General features: G+C 64.1%; 2 protein-coding genes across 3 annotated transcripts; both read left to right on the top strand.

Annotated features, from left to right (window-relative positions):
- Positions 1-548: 548 nt before the first annotated feature.
- Positions 549-16,541, top strand: Wdr90 (WD repeat domain 90). The gene is made up of 42 exons (XM_090324950.1): positions 549-639; positions 962-1,053; positions 1,137-1,313; positions 1,408-1,516; positions 1,679-1,849; positions 2,146-2,260; positions 2,361-2,425; positions 2,770-2,870; positions 2,941-3,159; positions 3,419-3,487; positions 4,222-4,332; positions 4,408-4,553; positions 4,626-4,683; positions 5,881-5,999; positions 6,091-6,252; positions 6,345-6,478; positions 6,548-6,664; positions 6,982-7,217; positions 7,395-7,534; positions 7,690-7,820; positions 8,162-8,292; positions 8,534-8,695; positions 8,834-8,962; positions 9,156-9,271; positions 9,560-9,600; positions 9,793-9,918; positions 10,098-10,280; positions 10,530-10,627; positions 11,180-11,282; positions 11,447-11,568; positions 11,649-11,811; positions 11,894-12,084; positions 12,194-12,362; positions 12,446-12,557; positions 12,796-12,967; positions 14,614-14,736; positions 14,832-15,006; positions 15,115-15,245; positions 15,339-15,482; positions 15,552-15,671; positions 15,765-15,849; positions 16,162-16,541. Exons 1-42 carry the CDS (start codon positions 630-632, stop codon positions 16,317-16,319), a joined length of 5,436 nt encoding a protein of 1,811 aa, XP_090181076.1. The 5' UTR covers positions 549-629; the 3' UTR covers positions 16,320-16,541.
- A 185-nt stretch (positions 16,542-16,726) lies between these two features.
- On the top strand, positions 16,727-22,259 carry Rhot2 (ras homolog family member T2). 2 transcript variants are annotated; one of them, XM_090324962.1, is made up of 19 exons: positions 16,727-16,842; positions 16,928-16,986; positions 17,445-17,526; positions 17,678-17,721; positions 18,247-18,300; positions 18,557-18,609; positions 18,696-18,804; positions 18,897-18,998; positions 19,093-19,191; positions 19,299-19,407; positions 19,491-19,611; positions 19,831-19,915; positions 19,993-20,135; positions 20,215-20,315; positions 20,578-20,708; positions 20,855-20,935; positions 21,067-21,189; positions 21,286-21,488; positions 21,659-22,259. In XM_090324962.1, the coding sequence occupies exons 1-19, from the start codon at positions 16,806-16,808 to the stop codon at positions 21,783-21,785; spliced, it is 1,863 nt and encodes a 620-aa protein (XP_090181088.1). In that variant the 5' UTR covers positions 16,727-16,805; the 3' UTR covers positions 21,786-22,259. The 2 variants fall into 2 exon arrangements, with proteins under 2 accessions (XP_090181088.1, XP_090181090.1); XM_090324964.1 differs by lacking the exons at positions 21,286-21,488; positions 21,659-22,259 and having other exon boundaries at positions 21,009-21,157.
- The last annotated feature ends 588 nt before the right edge of the window (positions 22,260-22,847 follow it).

The raw sequence follows: 22,847 nt of genomic DNA, 5'->3' as shown, positions 1-22,847 counted from the left end.
GTCTGCAGCCCCAGGCTATGGCCGCTGATACCCCTGGGCTAGCGAGGGTCCCAGCCCTGCCCCTGGTCAGGTGGCTTCTCTCCTAGCTACCCCGAGTGACAACTGCAACCTGCGCCGACCTGACATGGCTGGCCCTGGAGGGTGTCCTGCAGTACCGAGGCCGGCACTGGATGTCCCGCGGGCCCCGGGGCCAGTGTGACTTGCCTGGGAACCGCAGGCCGGGCTTGCGAGGTGGCAGCGGCGGCAGCGGTGGGAGGGGCCTATGGCCACTGCGGCCACGCCCACCACGAGGGAGGAGGCGGCGGGAGGGGCCTATGGCCACCCGCGGCCACGCCCACCCCGAGGGAGGTGGCGGCAGCGGTAGGAGGGGCCTGTGGACACCCGCGGCCACGCCCACCCCGAGGGAGGTGGCGGCAGCGGTAGGAGGGGCCTCTGGACACCCGCGGCCACGCCCACCCCGAGGGAGGTGGTGGGAGGGGCCCGGCCTCCGCGGTCACGTGGGCCCCGGGCGCCGCCATGGCTGCGGAAGTGACGCGCCGTTGCCGGGCGACTGTTGCTAAGCGCCGCTCTGCGTGTCGTGCGTGGGGCGCGCGGCCGCCCGGGCGGGAAGCTCGATCAGCGGCGGCGCCATGGCGCGAGGTGAGGACGGCCGCCTGCCTCTCCAGGCACGGGGTGGACGCCTCCCCTCAGCCCAGGCGAGGCGGCCCGGCCCGGCCTGGCCCGCCGGGGTCCCCAAGGCCCACTGGGGGTCCCCAAGGCCCTCCGGGTGGGGTCCCCAAGGCCCGCCGGGTGGGGTCCCCGCGGCCCACTGGGGGTCCCCAAGGCCCTCCGGGTGGGGTCCCCAAGGCCCGCCGGGTGGGGTCCCCAAGGCCCGCCTGGGGCACCCCTCACGGGGCCCTCGGGCTCGGTCCTCCCCCCCTCCGGCCCAGGGCTCAGCCGCGACGCCTCCCTTCCTCCCCAGCGTGGCAGCACCCGTTCCTCAACGTCTTCAAGCACTTCCGGGTGGACGAGTGGAAGCGGTCCAGCAAGGAGGGCGATGTGGCCGTGGTGACGGTACTGGTCGGGGTCTTGCTTCCCCTCCGCCTGCCCTGCCGCCTCCGCGCCCCTGGCTGGCTTCAGCTCTTCTCTCTTCCCAGGATAAAGTCCTGAAGACCTCTGTGTACCGCATCCGCGGCTCAGTGTCTGCCAGCAATTACCTCCAGCTCCCCAGGACCAGTTCGCAGTCCCTGGGGCTGACGGGGCGGTACCTGTATGTCCTCTTCCGGCCCCTGCCCGCCAAGCACTTCGCCATCCACCTGGATGTCTCTACTGAGGTGCAGATTGCCATGTGTTGAGTGCACAGTGCACTGCTGCCCCGCTTAGCAGTTCACCACTGCCACCTCCCAACTGCTGCTTTCTGCCACACAGGACGGCCAGGTCATCCGCGTGTCTTTCTCTAACCTCTTTAAAGAGTTCAAGTCCTCTGCCACATGGCTGCAGTTCCCCTTTGTCTTCCAGGCTAGGACATCTGATAAGGGTGAGAAGGGGTAGCGTGGGTGGGACTGTTCTGGGAGGGCTGGCCTGAGGCCTGGAGTCAGATGGGGCAGCCTGGCCCAGATCCACTGATGGTGAGGCCTGAAGGACAGCTGGGAGAACATTCTGCAGAGTGTGGGTGCTGACCTTGGGCCCTGTCACCCAGAGGTGGCGGGCGTGGCCCCTCCTGGTGCCCGCTGGACTTGCCTGCAGCTCGACCTCCGTGACCTCCTCCTGGTCTACCTGAGCCGGCGCTATGGCCACCTCAAGAGCATCAGGCTGTGTGCCAGCCTGCTAGTCAGGAATCTCTTCACCAGCGATCTGTGCTTCGACCCTGGTGAGGGCCACCCGCGTGCTTCCGTCTGCACGGCGGCTTCGCTCCCTGGGTGTCTATACCCGCTGGGACCCCAGGTCCCTGCCTGGGTGTCATGCTCCCTTTGACAGTAAACTCTGGCTTGGTGCAGCTGAAAACCAGGGCCCCCTCAGCTCTGGAGGCAGCCCAGGGCGGGGGAGGGGCAGCGGGACTGGTGAACGGGCAGCAGAGGGTCGATATCTCATATTATCTCTTACTGGGCACCTGGAAAGGAAGCTAGACAGACTTCCCTTGATCTGGAATAACCCTGATTGTTCTAGGTATTACCATCACTGAGGCCCGGCGGGCAAAGCTTTCTGTGACCCCTGTGCCTCGAGAAATGGCCTTTCCAGTGCCGAAGGGAGACAGCTGGCACGATCACTATGTCCACATCCGGTGAGCAGCGCTGCCCTTTCTGAGAGGACTCTGGGTGTCAGGAGGGCGAAGGGCCTCTTAGTCCCCAGATGCTGATTCTCTCTGTTTGCCACCTGCTCAGGTTTCCAAGTGTCAGTCTGAAGACTTCTGGAGAGCTTCGGGAGGACAGGTCCCCTCCTGAGGCAGGTGAGCCACTGGGACCCACGGGACCTACACAACCCCGTGGGAGTGTGAAAGCCTTACAGGGAACCGGGCCGATGGTGTCAGCGCCTGGCCAGCATGTGCCCAGGGCAGCGTGTGGACTGGCATATGGTCTAGGGTTAGCTGGCAGCCCAGCTGAGCTTCCAGGACCGCTTTGGAGATTTCTATAAAGGCACCGGCAGCCCCAAGGTTTCTAGCTGGGAAAGTAGGTGCCCAGGGAAGAGTATTCAACTTGAGGTGGGAGCCAGCTGCTCCTCCCGGCCCTGCCGGTCCCCTCACCAGGCACCCTCCTGTTTGGCTCAGTTACTGGGTTCTGTGTTCTGCTGCAGTCTTCCTGGGATGTGCACCTCAGCTTCTTTATCCAGTGGCCTTTAGCAAACTCGAGAAGGATAGCGTGGCACCCGTGGCCCAGACACCCACCCTCACAGCTGTGAGTATCCCTGGGGTAGGGCTGTGGTAGGGTGGCTGTAGGATGCTGACAGGCACTGGTTCCCTCTCAGCCCTGCCAGGCCCTCTCGGTACCCAGGCTCCTTCCAGAAGTCAGCCTGTCCCACCAGCGCTTGGAGGAGTCCAGTGTCCGTGACCTCTGTGCAAATGGCCAAGATACCTCAACCTGGGTGCAGGCTACTGATGCGCACACCGTGGTCTGTGGTGGCCGTATGTTTGCTCGCAAGTCAGCTGAAGTGCCTGTGGCGCTTCAAAATGCTGGCTCCTATAGGGTGAGTTCTTAGCCCGGAGTGGGTGGGCATGAGTCGGGATTAGGTTAGGCTCCTCTCCACCCCACCCCCCATTTTTTTTTTGACATGCTGGGGATGGAACCCTGGGCCTTCAGAATGCTAGGTGGACACTCTACCACCGTTGAGCCACATCCCCAGTTCTCAAGTGACTTCTCCTGCAGGACCTGAAGATGGCAGTTGCAGGGGTGGCATGCCATCCGGAGACCATCTGGAGATCTCACCGTGTGTTTTCCTGTTTCAGCACTTCCTCCCGGACCCCGTACTGAGGCTCAAGGGAGTCATTGGTTTTGGTGGCCACAGCACCAAATGGGTGAGTGGCCTGAGGCTGTTTCTGGGTCGTCTCACTGGGTGTACGGAATGCTCAAGGGAACCCGGGTTCCCAGCCCCGTCAGCCCCTGCGCCCCTGCAGACTCTTGTCTGTCCGCAGGGACCCCATCCTGCCCACATTTGCTCTCTAATGTCTCAGCACCCTGCTTTCCAACTGTTGGTGCTTCTGCCCACCTGGGTTCAGGTCCTTCCAAAAGTAGGCCACTGTGGTTTGTTTCATACCCACAGAGCACTGTGGCTTGTAGTGTAAGGATAGAGCACTGTGTGGTTTGTACCATAGCCAGAGAGCACTGTGGCTTGTATCTCTGTTCTTCATCGAGGATGATGTGATCCAGACCAGCCTTGTGGAAGAGGTTGTGGTATATGAGTTGGGCCTTGCAGAGAAGCCCCCCATTTAGAGAGAAGTGGCGTTTCTCTCCTGTTCCTAAGTCACCTGGGCACTTGACTGGCCGTCCTGGTGCAGACTGAGCCTTTAGGGGTTTAGGGTGCCCAGACCTGAGTTTCTTGTATTGGAAGCGAGGCTTGGAAGGTGCGCCTGTGTCCTGCTCGTTCTGCACCTGCATCTCATCTGCTCAGGCTTATGACTTGGCGAGGGCGTGCTGTGCCCTGCCCTTGCTGACCGTGTGACCAAGAGTGTGTCAGGACACCTCTACTAACCTCTAGGCATCTAAGATGGGCCTGGGGTACTGCGGACTTGACCCCTGACCCCTCTGCTAGGCCCTGTGGACCAAGGATGGAGCGGCTGTTGTTTACCCCTGCCACGCAGTCATTGTCGTCCTGAGTGTGGACACTGGGGAGCAGCGTTTCTTTCTTGGCCACACAGACAAGGTGGGTGCTGCCCAGGCCTGGCGGGAGGGGGTGCACCCCTGGAGCCGTGGCCCTCACCGTGTTGTGCTGCCCCAGGTCTCTGCCCTGGCACTGGACAGGAGCAACTCACTGCTGGCCTCGGCCCAGGCCCAGCCCCCCAGCATGCTGCGGATCTGGGACTTCCAGACCGGGGGGTGCCTGTCTCTGTTCCGGAGCCCGATGCAAACGGTCTGTTCTCTCAGGTAGGTGCTGGCCCCCACGGGGTGGGGGGGGGGTGAGGCTCCCGGTGCCGCTGACTTCTTCCCTGTCCACAGCTTCTCTGGCAGTGGCACTCTTCTCTGCGGTGTGGGCAAGGATCGCCATAGCAGGACGGTAATGGCCTGGCCTGGAGAGGTGGAGCAGCTGCACAGCAGCATGTGGGCGGTGCAGCTGGAGTTCTTCAACATCTGTTTTCACTCACGGAAGTAACATGTTCTTTGTTTTTTCCGGTCCTGGGGCTTAAACTCAGGGCCTGAACATTGTCCCTGAGCCTCTCTGCTCAAGGCCGCCGCTCTACCACTTGAGCCACAGCACCACTTCCGGCTTTTTCTGTGTGTATGGTACTGAGAACTCAAACCCAGGGCTTCACGTGTTGTAGGCAAGCACTCTACCACTAGGGCACATTCCCATTTTTTTTCTTTTTCTTTTTGGTTGCGGGTCCTGGGGCTTGAACTCAGGACCTAGGCACTGTCCCTAAGTTTTTTGTGTGTGGGGGTGGGTCATGGGGCTTGAATTTGGCCTGGGTGCTGTCCCTGAGCTCTTCAGCTCAAGGCTTCCTCCCTACACTTGAGCCGCAGCCCCACTTCCCATTTTCTAGAGGTTAATTAGAGATAAAGAGTCTCAGGTCCTTTTGTGCCCAGGCTGGCTTTGAACCTTGAGCCTCAGATTTCAGCCTCCTGAGTAGCTAGGATTACAGACGCGAGCCACCGCACCCGGCTTGTCCCAAGCTTTTTAGCTCAAAGCTGGTACTCTTCCTCTTGATCCACAGCTCTTTTTTTTTTTTTTTTTGCCAGTCCTGGGCTTGAGCTCAGGGCCTGAGCACTGTCCTTGGACTTTCTCAAGGCTAGAGCTCCACCACTTGAGCCTCAGCACCACTTCCGGCTTTTTTCTATGTATGTGGTACCGAGGAATCGAACCCGGGTCTTCGTGCATGCTAGGCAAGCACTTTAACCACTAGGCCAAACTCCCGGCCCCACAGCTCTACTTTTATAGTTTTGTGGTTTGGGGTTTTTTTTTTTTTTGGTTGATTGGGGGACTTGAACTCAGGCCCTGGGTGTTATCTATCCCTGAGCCTCCTTGTGGCCAAGATTAGCCCTCCACCACTGGAGCCACAGCGCCCCTTCTGTGTGTGTGGTACTGGGCAGTGGAACCCAGGACTGCATGCGTGCAGGGCGAGCACTCTTCCACTGGGCCACACTCCCCGCCCTGGAGGCTGATTCCTGGCAGGGCTCCGCTTGGCCTCTTGGCCTCTTGGGCTCGTTGGGCTGGGGCGGGCGTCCGTGTCCAGGGCTGATTGCCGGCGTGTTGCAGGTGGTGGTGGTCTGGAGCACGGAGCAGGTGGATGCCGGGGGTGAGGTGGGTGTCGTCGCGAAGGTGCACACTGACTTTGACATCCAGACCTTCCAGATCGCCTGTTTCGATGAGACCAGGTGACGTGACTCCTCCCCACCCTGGGCAGGGGCCGCGTCCTGGGCGCCTCCCCTCCCAGGCAGCCTTCCCTACCGGATGCTCCCTCTGCAGGATGGCGTCCTGTGGGCGAGGCAGTGTGAGGCTCTGGCGGCTGCGTGGTGGGACCCTGCGCTCCTGCCCCGTGGACCTGGGGGAGCACTGTGTGCTGGAGCTCACGGACCTCGCCTTTGCACAGAACCCGGACAGCTGCCAGGTGCCCTCCTCTCGCACACTGTGAGGCCCTGCCTTGGCCCCTGTCTCCCCGCGCCCAGCCCACAGGGTTGCTCCTTTGGGACCCTGCCTCACCTGTCACCTCTTTTGGACAGTTACGTGTGCAGCCGTCGTGGTCACATCCTGGAGATTGACCCCCAGCGCATGGCGGTGCGGTGCACCCGCCGCCTGCTGCCCTCGCGGACGTGTGCTGGCCCCCTTCCCCAGAAGCAGACCCCTCCCGGCGTGGGTGAGCGCCTGTCTGCACGCTGGGGGGGGGGGCGGCTCTCCCCAAGGCCCTGACAGCCCGGCTCCCCAGGCTCCGGCATTGCCATCAGCGGCCTCAGTGTCTCCTCGACGGCGTGTGCTGTGGGTTCCGAGGACGGCTACCTGCGACTCTGGCCCCTGGACTTCTCCTCAGTGCTCCTGGAGGCAGGTGAGAGGACTGTGGGCCTCTGGCTCAGGTTTGGGCAGTGCCCTCCCCGGGCTGGATGGGAGTCACGGAACCTGGGAATCTTCCAGGACTAGGACTGCCTGCAGGTGCCTCACAGAAGGGTGTGGCGGGGGGGAGACGCTGGGGAAGGTCTCCTCAGAGCCTGCCCAGCAGTGATGGTCCTGAGGAAGCTGCCTCTTCCAGCCTACCAGGATCCAGGGGACTTGGCATCAAGGAAAAGGGGTGCTTTGTCTCGGGGCGCCCGTGCCCGGGCGGTGTGCCTCCCAGGCGCTGGGCGCTGCTGACTGCCTCTCCTGTAGAGCACGATGGCCCGGTCAGCGCTGTCTGTGTGAGCCCTGATGGCCTGCGCGTGCTCTCCACCACCTCCTTGGGCCACCTGGGCTTCCTGGACATCCCATCCCGGGAGTACACGGTGCTGGCCCGCTCCCACATGGCCTCCATCCTGGCCTTCTCCATGGAGCGGAGCCGGGGACAGCTGGCCACCGTGTCCCTAGACCACACTGTTCGCATCTGGGACCTGGCTACCCTGCGGCAGGTGAGGTGTGGAGGAGGCCTGCATGGCAGGCAGGGGACGGGCCACCCCAAAAGGAGCCACGGGGCCCTCAGTCTTCCCAGCACCTGCCTGGAGCCCTTGGGTTGAGACCACCGAAGCATGCTGGTCCCTTGGGCTCTCGTGGCTCCCGCCATCCCTTGTGCCGGCGCTCCTCTCCAGCTTTATGACTTCACATCACCTGAGGAAGCCCCGTGCGCCGTCGCCTTCCATCCGACTGGGTCGACCTTCTTCTGTGGCTTCAGCAGCGGGGCTGTGCGCTCCTTCAGCCTGGAGAATGCCGGGGTTCTGGTGGAACACACGTGAGTGCGCGGCCCGTCACCAGCCTCGTGGGGGGCCTGGCTGCCTGGGGTATCCAGGGGTGGGGGCTGGGGTGGTCTGTGGGACCCACAGGGGTGGGGTGGGCCTTCTTTGAGAGGACAGCACCGCCCAGTGAGTGTCCTCACGTGTGGTGCAGGCGTCACCGAGGGGCCATCACCAGCCTCGTCGTCAGCCCTGATGGAAGCTTCCTGTTCAGCTCTTGTTCTCGGGGCTCCCTGGTCCAATACGACTGTGCCGTCTCCCAGTGCCGTGTCCTCCGTGTAGCAGGTCAGGCCCCCTCCAGTCACAGGCTGGTCCCAAGGCGCTGGGGAGGCAACCCCATGCATCTGCTTCTCCCCCGGGGTGGGTTTGGTCTGAGAATTGAGCCCCACATGCCAAAAGGGAGCCAAGGGCTGTGCCTGCCCTTCCCCGCCTGCCCTCCAGCCAGAGGGCATCTGCTATCCGCTGAGCTCCCGGAACGTAGTGTTCCTGAGCCCTGACCTGGCGCCCTGGTCCACGGTAACCTCCTGCTCTCCTGCTGGCATCTGGGCATGCACACGGTGGAATGAGCTGCCTGCCCTGCTAGTTCCCCTCCCACCTGCTGGCCTATCTGCCCTGTGCTCTTACAGCCAACGTCGTATGTCAGGATGCTCGCCCGAACCCCAACACTTTGGCTGTCAGCGGGGACAGTCGCCTTCTGGCCTTCGTGGGCCCCACCAAGTGCATGGTGACGGTCATGGAGTCGGCCTCCCTGGGCGAGGTACACGTGGGGCCTGGAGGTCAGGGGCTGTCCCCGGCTGTGAGGAGGACGAGGGGTCCCGGGATCGGGGAGGAGCCTTGACCTGTCGGGAGCAGACCCCAGGTCTCTCAAGGGGACACTGGTGCTACTCTCCCTGTGGAAAGCCGGTGCCAGGTGGGAAACCACGAGACAGCGTCCTTCTCTGGCTCGCGAAGGCCCTGCTTCCTCAAGGCTTTGAGGGCCGTGGCCACTTGTCTCTCAGCTACTGCAAGTTGACGTCAGCACACTGGACCTCACCGGCAGCCACCTGGGCACGGCTGTGGCCCTCTGCTTTGACCCTGCAGCCCCGGACCACTTATTGGTGTCCACGTCATCCAGTAAAGTTGTGGCACTGGACACTGCATCAGGACGGATCGTCCGGGAGGTGCGCCTGAGACACTTGGCCTTCCTTGTCCTCTGTTCTGGCGGCCCCCCCCCCCGTCAGACAGGGGTTGTGGCCACAGTTGGAGGGGCGGAGGGTACCAGGAGGAAACACTTTCCAGGAATGTTCTGTCTGTTCCAGTTGTCCAGCGTCCGCCCCGTGGCCTGCTCCTCCCTGGCGCTCAGTGAGAGTCCTCGCTTCCTGCTGACAGCCACTGGCCGGGCTATCAAAGTGTGGGATTACTCTGCTCCCACTGACCCTGGGTGCCAGGTATGTCCTGTCACCGCCTGTCGACACTGGAGGTGGAGGGGGCCTTTCCACCCCACCCCCCAGGGCCTTGTGTGCCTGCTGAGGTCCCAAACCCACAGGGGTCTCTGAGCCCCAGCCCGGTGGGTGGGAGCTCACGGCGAGGCCAGCGTTCCTGGCCGTCCCCAGTCCTTCTGAGCACATGCACCGTTTCCAGGTGTACATTGGGCACTCGGAGCCGGTGCAGGCTGTGGCCTTCACCCCTGACCAGCAGCGGGTCCTCAGTGTGGGGGACGCTGTCTTCCTCTGGGATGTCCTGGCTGCCCCTGAGAGGCAAGTGTCTGTCCTTTGTTTATTTTTTTCTTCCCAGTCCTGGGCTTGAGCTCAGGGCCTGAGCACTGTCTTGGTCTTTCTCAAGGCTAGAGCTCCACCACTTGAGCCTCAGCACCACTTCCAGCTTTTTTCTATGTATGTGGTACTGAGGAATTGAACCCGGGTCTTCGTGCATGCTAGGCAAGCACTTTAACCACTAGGCCATGCTCCCGGCCCCAGTGTCTATCTGTGACTGTGTTTACCTGGGCCTCCCTCTGGCCTTCCTCCCCAATACCCTCTCTTTCTCAGTGACCGAAGCGAGCCTAGGCCCCCCCCAGTCCATGAGGCCGGTGAGTGGTCTGCGCCTGGTGGAGGGGGGGCGGGCATCGTGCGCTGACTGGTGTGGAGGTGATACTGGGTGATCCTTCGACCAGACTGGGCAGTGTGGCGCCACGTCTGTCGTCTGCCGCGCCCTGTGTATCCATCGCCACACACAAGCCGCCTCCCAGCCCTGAGCACGCTGTGGCTCCTTCCGTCCCCAGGCCGGGACGTGGGGAACCTGGAGGACACAGTGGCCAGTGGGCTGCCCCGGAAACAGGTGCCTGTGCCATCTCATGCAGCTCCACCTCTGCTGGGCATCTGTGCCAGGCCCCCCAAGGACAGTGCTGGTGAGGGCCAGCGGCCCTGGGCAGGCCCAGGTGGGTGTGGGTTCAGCATGCCCATGCATGCCAACTGGGCATCAAGAAGGGAGGCCTGGAAGGGAGGCCGCATTGCGCGTGAGAACGGAGGAGATGGCGGCGGATGGGCAAAGCAGCACGGGCCGCTCTCCTCTCCTCTCTGCTTCCAGGCACCTTCACTTCTGATGAGGAAGGGTGCTGTGAGGAGAGCCCTGGCACCCAGGGCTTGGCCCAGGCTCCACACCCATCTGTGCTTGTGGAGAGGGAGCTTGGAGGAGCTGGAGATGGGGCCCAGGGCACTGCCTGGGGCTCCAGGGGCTTCCCTGTGTCTCCTCGTCACCACGGCCAGCCCAGTAAGCAGGTGGACGCGGGCGGGGACATGCGTGGGGTGTCTTGGGGTGGACGGGGCCTAAACCCTTAGGTGTCCCCAGTCATTCTCACCCCTCAGGGTGCTTCCCCTTGGAAGAGCCCAGATTTCTGAGGCAGGTAGCATTCAGCTCGGGTTCATTGCCCTGGAAGGAGGCTGTGTGCGTGTGAGGTGAGGGGTCTCTGAAGGCTGGTGGGTGGTTTAATGGCCTGTGGTCTGTCCTCCTTTCCCTCAGGTGCCCACAGCGTCGGAAAAGGAAAGGCTTGGCCCACAGCGCGCCCAGATTCCTACAGGCACTTCACGGCTCGCTACAAGACCTCGACCCCCGCTAAGGTTGGCCGCCCCCGCCCTGCGCGGTGGAGTGCTCGCGGTGGAGTGCTCGCTCCGTCTCCCTGCTGTGGACACGGGCTGGGCTCCTTGGGGTCTTGGGGCCTTTCCTCCACCCTTCCCCACGCTGTCCACCTGGTGTAGAGCCTGGGCCTGGCTGGGTCTTGCTCTGCTCCCCCGTTCCTGCCTTCTTCCCGCTCACCTCCCCCAGCTGCTGTCCTCCTTGTCTCTCTGCCTCTCTCTCCCCCCCTCTCCCTCTGTCCCTCCCTCCTTCCTCCCCCAGCTGCTGCCTTGTCTCTCTCCCCCTTCCCCCAGCTGCTGCCTTCTCTCCCTCTCTCCCTCCCCCCCTCCCCTTCCTCTCTCTCTCTCCCTTCCTCCTTCCCTCCCTCCCTCTCTCTCCTCCCCCAGCTGCTGCCTGCCTTCCTACCCTCTAGGCACCATGAGCACGTGGGGTTGCCCGTGGCTGGGACAGCCTGTGTGCCCCAGAGTGGGTCTCGTGTGGTTTGGGGCCTGGGCTGCTGTGCCAGGCGCCACTGTCCTGGATTTGTCTCCCTGTAGACAGTCTTCTTCCCTCCCACTGGTGGTGAGCAGCTGCGCTTGAAGGCCGTCGTGGGCTACAATGGGAATGGACGGGCCAACATGGTGTGGAGACCAGATACAGGCAAGTGTGGCTGCCCAGCGGAGGAGCCCAGCGCCAGCTGGGGGCTCCCGGGGTGGGTCATGCTGCTCTCGTGCCTCTGCAATGCCTTCGCCGCTCCCAGCCTCCTTTCCGCAACCCGGGTGTTGCTGGCGTAACACGACTGCTGGCCTCCGCCCCGCCCGCAGGCTTCTTTGCCTACACCTGCGGCCGCCTGGTGGTGGTGGAGGACCTGCACTCCGGAGCCCAGCAGCACTGGCTTGGCCACCCCGAGGAGATCTCCACATTGGCTCTCAGTCACGATGCCCAGGTGCCACCCTGCTTGTCCCTGTGCACGCCGAGGCCCACAGCCAGGCTGCCCGGCCCGCTAACCAGCCACCCTCCCACCAGGCTCTCGCCTCTGCCTCGTGCTGTGGTGGTGGCGGGGCATCCCGCTGCCAGATCCGCATCTGGGACATCCCCAAAGGCTCGTGCCGGCGGCTCCTTTCTCACCACGACAGCGCCGTGCAGGCCCTGGCCTTCTCCCCAGATGACCAGCTCCTTGTGACTCTAGGTGGGTGGGCAGAGGGCAGGGTTCCTGGGAGCCTCGATGGGCTGGACTGGTGCTGACGTGTGTCCCTGCCATGTGTCCCCAGGGGACTACAGTGACCGGACCCTCGCCTTGTGGAACACCGTCACCTATGACCTGCTGTCCTCCATCCGCCTCCCGGAGCCAGTGCATGGCATGGCCTTCAGCCCCTGGGACCCTGGCGAGCTCACCTGTGTGGGCACGGGGGCCGTCGCCTTCTGGCTCCTGCAGCAGCACGGGGCAGACGCCAGCTTCCAGGTGCAGGCTGCCTACCTGGGTGTCGCTGTTCACGGGTCACTCGAGCGATGTAGTCCAGGGGGGATTCTGAGGCATCTCTGACCCCCATGCCGTGCGTCTGCCCCGCCAGGTGCACCGACACCCAGTGCCTGAGGAGGTAGGGGTGGCCGAGCTGACCTCCCTCTGCTACGGGGCTGCCCCGCTGCTCTACTGCGGCTCTTGCTCTGGCCAGGTCTGCGTCTGGGACACTAGCACTGGCCGCTGCTTCCTGGCTTGGGAGGCAGATGATGGTGAGATTGGTAGGTGTCCGACGGCTCCTGTAGCCCGGGCAGTGCGGGGAAGGAGCCTGGCGGTGCCTAGCAGCGGGTTCTCTGCCTCCCAGGGGTGCTGCTGTGCTCCGGGTCCAGGCTGGTCAGTGGCAGCAACACCCGGCGGCTACGCCTGTGGGCCGTGGGGGCCGTGCCAGAGCTGAGGCGCAAAGGCTCGGGGGCCAGGTGGGTGAGTCGCCCCTGGCTTCTGCCCTGCACCTTCCCGTCAGGTCTGGGCCACAGGGCGGGTTGGTCTCTGATGAGCTGCAGTCCCCTGGTTTCCTAGAGCCCAAGTGCAGGGAAAAGCTCAAAGCCCCCAGTCTCGACCAGCTCTTGCTATCTCTCCCTAGGAAGGTCTGGCCAGGCCAAGCAGTACCAACAAGTGCCCCACCCCTGGCACTTGGCTTCCCTTTCTACCACGCAGGTCCAGGTCCGTGTTGCTGGAGCGTGAGCTGACTCTGGATGGGGCTGTGGTGAGTGCCAGCTTCGACAGCAGCATGGACATTGGAGTGGCAGGCAGCACAGCTGGCACGCTCTGGTACATCAGCTGGGCCGAGGGTACCAGCACCCGCCTTGTCAGTGGGCACCGAGGCAAGGTACGGCCATGGCTGCAGAGAGAACCCATCCAGTACCCATCTAGCCCTGGTCCTCACAAGTGAGGTCACGTCCCGAGGGGGACATCACACAGTATTCAGGCCGTGTCCACCCGAGGCAGGAGCGCGACAGGCTCTGCATGGCTCCAGGATCTGTCCTTGTTTCTCTCAGTTTTCTTCTTGTGACTTACTGAAGACTCCAGCATCCAACCCCACCCCCAGCTAGCTCTGCTGGCCCTGTCCAGTGCAGTTGAACCCTCATGTCTTCAGAGGCAGGAGGCCTGACAGCTTCCGGTTGGGTTCTGCTCAGGTCAGGTTCTTGTACCTCACTGGGTGTAGTTGGGTGCTTCTCAGGTTCTGTGGTCAGATATGGGCAGGTTCTGTTCAGGGCTGGGTTGAGTTCTGGTTGGGCCTGATTGAGTCATGTTCTGTTAGCTCTAGAAAGGTTGTGCTTGGAGCCAGACATGGTGGCTCACACCTGTAATCCTAGCTACTCTGGAAGCTGAGATCTGAGGGTCAAGGTTCAAAGCCAGCCCAGGCACAAAAGGACCTGTGATTCTTTATTTCCAGTTAACCTCTAGAAAATGGTAAGTAGGGCTTGGCTCAAGCGTAGAGGGGTAGCCTTGAGCCGAAGAGCTCAGGGACAGTGCCCAGGCCAGTTCAAGCCCCATGATCCACCAAAAAAAGAAAGAGAAAAAGCCAGAAGGAGGCTGGAATGGGAGAGCTCTAGTCTTGAGAAAGCACAAGGACAGTGCTCAGGCCCTGAGCTCAAGCCCCAGCAAACAGGTTTGTTTCTCTAATAGAATCATTCTGCCAACTCCAGAGTCACTTTCAGAGCATTTCCACTACCCTAAGAGGAAACCCACATCCGTTCACAGTCACTCACCAGCTCTGTGGCACACTGACGGGCTTCGTGCCTGAATGCCCGTTCTAGTCAGGTCATCTGAACGGGTCATGCAACATGTGCCCAGACTCTCTCCCTGAGCATCATGTTGCCAGGTTCTTCCAGGTGTCAGTGAGTTGCGCCCCACGTGCACGCCATGAGTTCCCCTGACCACCAGGATGTGAATCTAGGTCCCACCGCCTTGAGCAGCACAGCACCTCAATATGTAGGCTCAGAGGCCATGTTCTGACTCAGAGCCGAAGCTAAGCTGGGATCTGCCCTAGGGCCTTGATATTCGGGGCCAGTAGACTACCACTAAGCTTCCCCGCCCTAAGTTGTCTTCTGAGGTGGAGTATCTCATGAGTTCACATGTGCCAGGCGTTTCACTGAACCTCCTTAGTTTTGAGGCATCAGTTCCTTTCTCCAAAACTTGCAGTTCTCAGTGTGCTTATGTGAGGACAGACTGCTTTGTGTGTGTGTGTGTGTGTGTGTGTGTGTGTGTGTGTGTACGTACGTGTACGTGTGTGTGTGTACGTGCACGTGCACGTGCAGTCAACCCTGTTGGGACCCCAAACACAGCAGGGAGGGCTGTCTGTAGTTCCACTGGAGGGGCAAGATCATGGATGCCTCAGCCAGAAAGTGCTTGCGCTCCGGTCAGGAGGGCTTGGGCGGTGGACAGGCACACTTGCATGGCAGCCTGCCAGAGGAGGTTGGGGGCTGAGGAGGGGGCCTGCCGGGCAACCCTCAACTCAGCTGGGCCCCACAGGTGAATGAGGTGGTCTTCAGCCCCAGTGAGTCACACTGTGCCACGTGTGGTGAGGATGGAAGTGTGAGAGTGTGGTCCCTGGCCAGCATGGAGCTGGTCATCCAGTTCCAGGTGCTGAACCAGGTAGGTGACGGGTGCTAGGGGAAGGAGGAGGACGCATGCTCGGGACCATTTTCCAAGGCCTGGGGAGAGCTGGTGTTTCCTCACGTGACCTGCAGAGCTGCCTCTGCCTGGCATGGAGCCCCCCATCCTGCAGTCGCCCAGAGCAGCAGAAGGTGGTGGCCGGCTACAGTGACGGCACGCTGCGGGTCTTCAGCATCTCCCAGACTGCCATGGAACTCAGGATGCACCCCCATGGCGCTGCTCTCACAGCGGTTGCCTTCTCCACAGACGGTGAGCAGCCCATGGTGCTGGGCGGCCGGCTGGGCCGCTGCAGCCCCCACCACCTGTGGGCTGGGAGCGCTGGCTCCGAGGATGTGGATGTGGTTCTGCTTGGCCCAGGTCAGACCATCCTGTCCGGAGACAAGGACGGCCTGGTGGTGGTGAGCCGGCGCTGCACCGGGGCGAGCTTGCGTGTGCTGAGTGACCACCAAGGCGCCCCAATCTCTGCCATCCAGAGCACAAGCAAGGAGGTGAAGCAGCCTCACTGGTGCATGCCGCCCGGGAGGGGGTCGGGCTGGGGGGTGCCGAGCAGCAAGAGAAACCTGTAACCCTTACCTCCCCAGTATGGAGAGCTAGGGGTAAAGGGCACAGACCTGTGGCTGGCTGCCAGCGGGGACCAGCGGGTGAGTGTCTGGGCTTCCGACTGGACCAAGGACCACTGTGAGCTGCTGGACTGGTTGAGTTTCCCAGCCCCTGTCACGTTGGAGGTGAGAAATCAAGTGGAATGTGGGTGGGCCTGGGTCTGGGCATCCAACTCAACATACTGCACTCTACAGGCCCCAGGCATTCCACCGCCCTCCCTTGCTGCCTTCTGCCCCTGGGACCGGGCCTTGCTGGTATGTGTGGGCCTTGGTGCACACAAAGAAGTACTCTTCTACAGCCTCCGCCATAAGCAGGTATGAGTACACCTGCCAGGTGCCGCAGAAGAGCTGTGGGAGCCCGGACTGGGCCCCGAGGAGCTACCGTGGCCTCACATTTGCTGCCTGTAGGTGGTGGTGAAAACGCCGCTGCCCTTCTTTGCTGTGTCCCTGAGCCTGTCTGTGGGTACCCGCCTTATGGCCATCGGCTTTGCTGGTGAGTTCTGGTGGACACAGACTGACTCAAGTGGGTGGTGAGTGGGTTTCAGCCTGTTGTCTGTCAGTGTTGGAAGACACCTGTCCTAAAGGGAGGTGAGGCGTGAAGTGTCCAGTGTGGCGCCTGTGCAGGGGTGAGTGGAGGACATGCAGCAGAGCTGCGGGAGCCCAAACAGTGAATCACCCTGGCTGCAGTGGGTCCTAGCCTGTGGGGACACAGCCCCGACCCCTGGTGCAGGGGCCGCTGCCCAGAGGGCAAGGAGGGCTGAGGTCCTGTGCTGTCTGGCCCCCACCCTGTCCCATCTACCCACAGAGTGCATGCTGCGACTCCTAGACTGTGTGTCGGGGACCACGCAGGACTTTGCTGGCCACGATGATGCGGTACACCTGTGCAGGTTCACCCCGTCGGCCCAGCTGCTCTTCACGGCTGCCCACCACGAGATCCTGGTGTGGGAGGTCACGGGCCACTGACCACCCAGCTGCACACCGGGCTGTGGACAGGCCAGCGCTTCCCGTAAATCGAGACCGAGCGGGATGTGGGGGACCTGGAAAGACCGGCTGGGCTGCGGCTCGGCCGTCATCGCGCTTACCTCTGTGCTCCTTTTCGGGGCCGGGGATTGGCCCAGGACATTCCCGGCGCGCTGCAGCCCGCGTACCTGTTCTTCTAGGTGTCAATAAACGTTGGCCGCTGTCGCATGGCTCCCTCCTTGCCCGGTGCCCTGTGGGTGCCCTGTGGGTCCCCGGCCCGCACTTCCGCGGGCGCCCGCGCGGTGGCGCCGCCGCGCAGCCCGGCCGCTCTGGCCCGGCTCGCCGGGGCGGCCCGGGGCGGGGCCGGAAGTGCGGGCGGGCGCTCGGCCGCGGGCCGGAAGTGCGGGCACCGGGTGCGGGCGGGCTCGGGGTCGGGGTCGCCGTCCGGGCTCGGGGCCGGAGGGGCGCCGCGGCGCTGCGGCTGCGGCCATGAGGCGGGACGTGCGCATCCTGCTGCTGGGCGAGGGTAGGCGGCGGGGCGGCGGCGGGGCGGCGGCGGGCGCGGGGGCCGTGACCTCGGCGGCCGCCTGACCCCCGTCCCGCCCGCTCAGCCCAGGTCGGGAAGACGTCGCTGATCCTGTCGCTGGTGGGCGAGGAGTTCCCGGAAGAGGTGCGGGGGGCCGCGGGGAGGGAGCCGCGGGCGGGGGGGGAGGGGGCGGGGAGCCGGGCCAGGCGGGGGGGGGGCGGAGCCGCGGGCGGGCAGGGGGGCGGAGCCGCGGGGGGGGGAGCCGGGCGGGGGGGAGCCGGGCGGAGGGGAGGACGGAGCCGCGGGGGGGGGGAGCCGCGGGCGGGGGGGGGAGGACGGAGGGGAGGACGGAGCCGCGGGGGGGGGGGGAGCCGGGCGGAGGGGAGGACGGAGCCGCGGGCGGGGGCGGCGGAGCCGCGGGAGGGCGGGGGGGGGGGAGGACGGAGAGGGGGGGGGAGCCGGGCGGAGGGGAGGACGGAGCCGCGGGAGGGCGGGGGGGGGAGCAGGGCGGGGGGGGCGGAGGGGAGGACGGAGCCGCGGGCGGCGGGGGAGAGGTGGGCCCGGCCCGCCGAGCCCGGTCAGGCCCTGCCGGCGCCCCGCAGGTCCCCGCCCGCGCCGAGGAGATCACCATCCCCGCCGACGTCACCCCGGAGAAGGTGCCCACGCACATCGTGGACTACTCAGGTACGCCGGGCGGGGAGGGCGGGGGACGGGGAGGGCGGGGGGACGGGGAGGGGGGGAGGGGGGGCGGGGAGGGCGGGGGGACGGGGAGGGCCGCGGCCCCCGGCCGGCCAGCCGCCCGCCCACCGCTCCGACGACCCGCGCTCTCCCCTAGAGGCCGAGCAGACAGAGGAGGAGCTGCACGAGGAGATCCACAAGGTGCGGGGCCTAATCCGCCCGGTCGACCGGCCTTGGCCTGCTAATCCCGCCTTGACCCTCCGGCGCCCAGGACACCTCCCGAGCCCCTCTCGGGGCCGTGCCACCACAGCCTTCCTTGACCACCCTGGGTCCTCCCCTTTGCCCTGTGGTCCAGTCTACTCTCCAGGCCCCCAGGCCCAGGGGGTCCTGTCTTGACCAAGGCCGTTCTCTACCGTTGCCATGGTGCCCTGGCTCACCACTCTGGGTGCTTGCAGTGAGGTGAAGGGAGAAGGGACTGGTGCTGAGACGGGTCCTTAGTCCAGCTTGCTGTCTGTCCCTTGGTGTGATTATGTTTTCCCTGACCACTCAGGTCCTGGGACCCCACTGACCGGAGCCACAGTATTGACAGGTGGTGTCCCTGCCCTGGGAACAGGCAGGGGAGAGCAGGAAGAGCAGCTGCTCACCCTGCCTGGCTTGTGAGCCCAGGGCAGTACACAGTGACTGCCTGGCCTCTGCTCACCCTGTGCCTGGCTGCTCTTCCTGCAGGCAAATGTGGTGTGCATGGTGTATGACGTGTCCCAGGAGGCCACCATTGAGAAGGTAAGCAGCTAGCGCGCTCTCCCTCAGTCCTGGGGCCTGCCCGTCTCCAGGGCAGACTGGTCCCCTGTGCCCGTGGACCCTCGCCCACCCATGACCAGCCTTCCAGCTGGGGGCAGTGACCAAACAAGGTCTCTCTGTGTTCTCCTTCCGGCTCCATCCCCAGAGGCCAGGGTTGCCTTTCCTCCCCTACCTGGTGCGGGCTCGGGCTGTGTCCGGGTAGGCGGCCTCTTTATCATAGCCCGACTCTGCATTGCAGATCCGAACCAAGTGGATCCCACTGGTGAATGGAGGGACTGAGAAGGGGCACCGGTGAGGAGGAGCAGGGGCTTCGTGGGCATGGTGGAGGCCGGGCCCACCGGCCGCGCCTCCTGTCTGACCGGAGACCTCTCTCTAAGGTTGCCTATTATTCTGGTGGGCAACAAGTCAGACCTGCGGCCAGGGAGCTCCATGGAGGCTGCGCTGCCCATCATGAACCAGTTTCCCGAGATAGAGACGTGTGTGGAGGTGAGCTGGCAGGCAGGGCGGGCGCAGGCCGAGGCTCCCTGGGGGGCAAGCACGCCATGCCTGTGTGTTCTGCGTGTCACCTGTCCTCTCAGTGTTCAGCCAAGCAACTGAGGAACATCTCAGAGCTGTTCTACTACGCCCAGAAGGCGGTGCTGCACCCCACAGCCCCTCTCTATGACCCAGAAGCCAAGCAGGTGAGCAGCGGGCCAGGCCTGTGCACGCAGGCTTCCCCTCGTGATGCCCTCGGGGGCGGAGGGGCTGCCAGGCGCTGAGCTGCCGACTCCGCAGCTGCGGCCCGCCTGCGTCCAGGCGCTCACGCGCATCTTCAGGCTCTCGGATCAGGACCTGGACCACGCACTCAGCGACGAGGAGCTCAACGCCTTCCAGGTGTGCCTGCCCCCAAGGTGCCCACCCCAGGCGCGGGTCACCCTCGGTGGTGAGACTGGCAGTGTGGGGCAGCTGGCTGATCAGAGGCCCCTTCCTCTCGGAGGCAGAAGTCTTGCTTCGGCCACCCTCTGGCCCCCCAGGCCCTGGAGGACGTGAAGAGGGTGGTGTGTAAGAACGTGGAAGGCGGTGTGCGTGACGACCGGCTGACCCTGGAGGGTGAGGCTCGACCTCCGGCCAGGCTTCCCTCTGTGGGGCACGGGCTGCTCGTGCCGGTGCCAGCTCCCCTCCGCCTGCCACAGGCTTCCTCCTCCTGAACATGCTGTTCATCCAGCGTGGCCGGCACGAGACCACGTGGACCGTCCTGCGGCGCTTCGGTTACAGCGACACGCTGGAGCTGACAGCCGATTACCTCTTCCCGCCGTGAGTGGCACACAGCCAGGGGCGCACGGTCCCGGGGCTCCCCTCCTGCTCAGCAGGCTTCTCTGAGACTGGGCCCTGCCACGGGGCCTCCCAGCCTGGGTCTGCCCAGAGCCAGTGGCCGTCTCTGCCTGGACCCAGTTCTGGGATGGGAGGGCTTTGACACACAGGGCCAGCGGAGTGACCGCAGGAAGCGTGTCAGGTGGCTCTGCATCCCCGCAGGCTCCATGTACCCCCTGGCTGCAGCACTGAACTCAACCACTCTGGCTATCAGTTTGTGCAGCGGGTATTTGAGAAACACGACCAAGTGAGTGGTGCACTGCCCATACCTCGCCCGCCACCCCCACGGCCTCCCTGCCACCCGCCGTCACTTTCTGCCTGCAGGACCAGGACGGCGCCCTCTCGCCTGGGGAGCTGCAGAGCCTCTACAGTGTGTTTCCCATGGCGCCCTGGGTCCCTGAGCTCCCACGCTCCGTCCGCACGGAGGCTGGCAGGCTGCCCCTGCACGGGTACCTCTGCCAGTGGACGTAAGCACAGCCCGTACCGCCCTCCCATGCCCGCCGTCCTCACCTGCCTTCCACACTGTGTGTCCCCTCTGCCCTCCAGCCTGGTGACCTACCTGGACGTCCGGAGCTGTCTGGCACACCTTGGCTACCTGGGCTACCCCACCCTGTGTGAGCAGAACTCTCAGACCCAGGCCATCACAGGTGGGTCTCGCCCTGCCGGGGCCCGGGCCGTCGCTGGTGGGCCCTCGCCCTCACGGCCTCTTCTTGAAGATGCCTCCTCTCAGTTCTTTTTTTTTTTTTTCCAGTCCTGAGGCTTGAACTCAGGGCCTGAGTGCTCGCTGTTCTTGGACAGCACCACTTTTTCTGAGTATGTGGTTCCCAGGAACCACACCCAGGGCTTGGTGCATGCTGGGTGAGCACTGTGCCACTCGGCCACAGCCCCAGCCACAGTTTGCTCTTGCAGTCACCCGGAGGAAGAAGCTGGACCAGGAGAAGGGACAGACGCAGCGCAGCGTCCTCATGTGCAAGGTGGTGGGTGCCCAAGGTGTGGGCAAGTCTGCCTTCTTGCAAGCCTTTCTGGGCCGCAGCCTGACGGTGAGCATGGCCGGGGGCTCTGCACACGGGGAGGACGTGAGGAGGGAACACAGTCTCTGTGGCACCGGGGGACATGAAGACAGCGGGCGGGGGGTGCTCTGGGCAGCTGGCACACCGCGGAACTCTCCCCCTCCCCTCGGTGTCAGGAAGCCAGCGAGTTCCCTGCGGACCTTCCAGTGCATGTCATTGACACAGTGCAGGTCAACGGGCAGGAGAAGTACCTCATTGTGAGTGCTGGCGGGCCACACCCCTGTCCCACAGGGCAGACTTGGGGTATCCCATGTTTTCCTGCCCCAACAGGGTGGCCCCTGGGGGCCTCTACCCCTGGGCATGCCCCTGAAGCCAGCATGTGTCACAGCTGTGTGAAGTGAGTGCAGACAGCTTGCTGACCGACTCGCTGGACCCCACCTGTGATGTCGCCTGCTTGATGTTTGACGGCAGTGACCCCAGGTCCTTCGCACATTGTGCCAGTGTCTACAAGGCAAGGCGGGGCCTGGAGCCCAGCTGTGGGGTTCAACAGGGGAGCCCAGCTCTAGTCGGTCTGAGGACGCAGTCCTCACGCCCCCTGTCCCGGCAGCACCATTACATGGATGGCCAGACGCCCTGCCTCTTCGTGTCCTCCAAGGCTGACTTGCCCGAAGGGGTTGGCCCGCCAGGCCTGTCACCAGCTGAGTTCTGCCGCAGGCACCGGCTGCCTCCTCCTGTCCCATTCTCCTGTGCCGGCCCAGCCCAGCCCAGCGCTGATGTCTTCACCAAGCTCGCCACCATGGCCACCTTCCCGTGGGTACCAACCACCACAGCCGTGGGCAAGGGGTGACCTGGCCGCCCATGGGTGCTAGTGTCTGCTGACCAGAGGGGCTGGGGGGGGAGGGATCCTGGAACGCTGGTGCCGCCCTCCTGCCCAGCTTGCATCCGCCAGAGACAGCCTGAAGCGCCCTGTCTGTCCACAGGCCCCTGGTCCTCACAGAGCTGCAGCCCGCCCCCTCGTGGCTCAAGGGGGCGCTGCTGGCCGCGGGGGCTGCTGTGGCCGCCGTCCTCAGCATCTCCCTGTACCGGATCCTGGTGAAGAGCAGCTGACCTCCCTGGACGGGCAGTGGGCCTGGCAAGGCAGTGGGTTGGGGGCATTCCTCTTTGCAGTGTGACCGTGGACCATTCCAGGCACTTATGGGGTGCCTGTGCAGGGGACCTCTTTTTGTGTCCGACTTATACTTCCAGAGAACAGCTGCCCCGAGGCACAGAGCTGTTTTTCCACGTCCCGTGTGGTAGCTGTGGCTGCTGGCATGGCCGCACCTTTGGGCTATTGTGTGTTGAGGGCTGGGGGTCATAGGTGAGCAAGACTGTGACCCCAGACCTGTCATTCTCAGGGCTCCGCCTCCTGCTCCCACATGGCCGGTGGGCATGCAGGGACCAGGGCCACAGGCTGAGTGTTAGAGGGCGTGGCTCTGCAGCCCGTCCTGCGTGTCCACCTCGGAACCTTGTCTGTGCTTCACCCATTGCACAGCACTCAGGAGTGGGTTTCCCAATTAAACTTCACTTGCCTTCCATCTACCAGCCCTTGGCTTCTGAGGACCCTTTTCTTGAATCTAAAATGCTCTTGGTCTTGGTGTGGGGCTGGAAACAACCCCAGCGCTCACACTGCCCTCCCTCCCTCCCTCCCTGGGTCTTACAGGAAGTGGCCGTCCATTCTCTGGGAGGGCAGGGGCAGCCCTCCCCGCTCTTGGCCCTCCTGATGCCTTCAGGACTGGGTCCCAGCACCATCACTCCCGCTTGGCTCTATATACCGAGGACCTGGGCTTCTCTAGCGCGGCCTCCCTGAGCAGCAGGCGGCTGGGGCCCTGGCACGCAGGGCGGGGGCTTCCAGGGCTGGGAGCTGAGCCCATTGCTTGGTCTCCCCCCCTCCCCGGCCACCCCCCGCGAGCCTCCCAGACCCGGGTGCTGCTGCCAGCGGGGTCCCTGGGCGGAGCTGATGGCGGCGCCGGTGGTTTTGGGAGGCCCTGGGCGGGTGCCGCGGTCATGAGTGGTCTCGGGGCAGCCCGGGTGCTGGGGTGCCCGTGTGGCCGCGGGACCCTGCTGTGTGTCTGCTCGGCGGGGGCGGGGCCTGGGCTGGCGGGGCGGGGCCCGGGCCGCGCATGCGCGTGG

Source organism: Megascapheus bottae, chromosome 36 (genome assembly GCF_031878675.1).
Source record: "Megascapheus bottae isolate mThoBot1 chromosome 36, mThoBot2.hap1, whole genome shotgun sequence".
Lineage (NCBI taxonomy): Eukaryota > Metazoa > Chordata > Mammalia > Rodentia > Geomyidae > Megascapheus > Megascapheus bottae.
Note: the sequence above shows the minus strand (reverse complement) of the source record. Positions and strands in the feature narration are given on the sequence as shown.

Coding starts and splice junctions, on each gene's coding strand:
- Wdr90 (XM_090324950.1), top strand. Junction 8,293..8,533: donor AGTCGGCCTCCCTGGGCGAG/GTACACGTGGGG, acceptor CTTGTCTCTCAG/CTACTGCAAGTTGACGTCAG. Junction 8,963..9,155: donor CCACTGACCCTGGGTGCCAG/GTATGTCCTGTC, acceptor CACCGTTTCCAG/GTGTACATTGGGCACTCGGA.
- Rhot2 (XM_090324962.1), top strand. CDS start 16,806: ATGAGGCGGGACGTGCGCATCCTGCTGCTGGGCGAGG. Junction 17,722..18,246: donor TGCACGAGGAGATCCACAAG/GTGCGGGGCCTA, acceptor CTCTTCCTGCAG/GCAAATGTGGTGTGCATGGT. Junction 18,301..18,556: donor AGGAGGCCACCATTGAGAAG/GTAAGCAGCTAG, acceptor TCTGCATTGCAG/ATCCGAACCAAGTGGATCCC.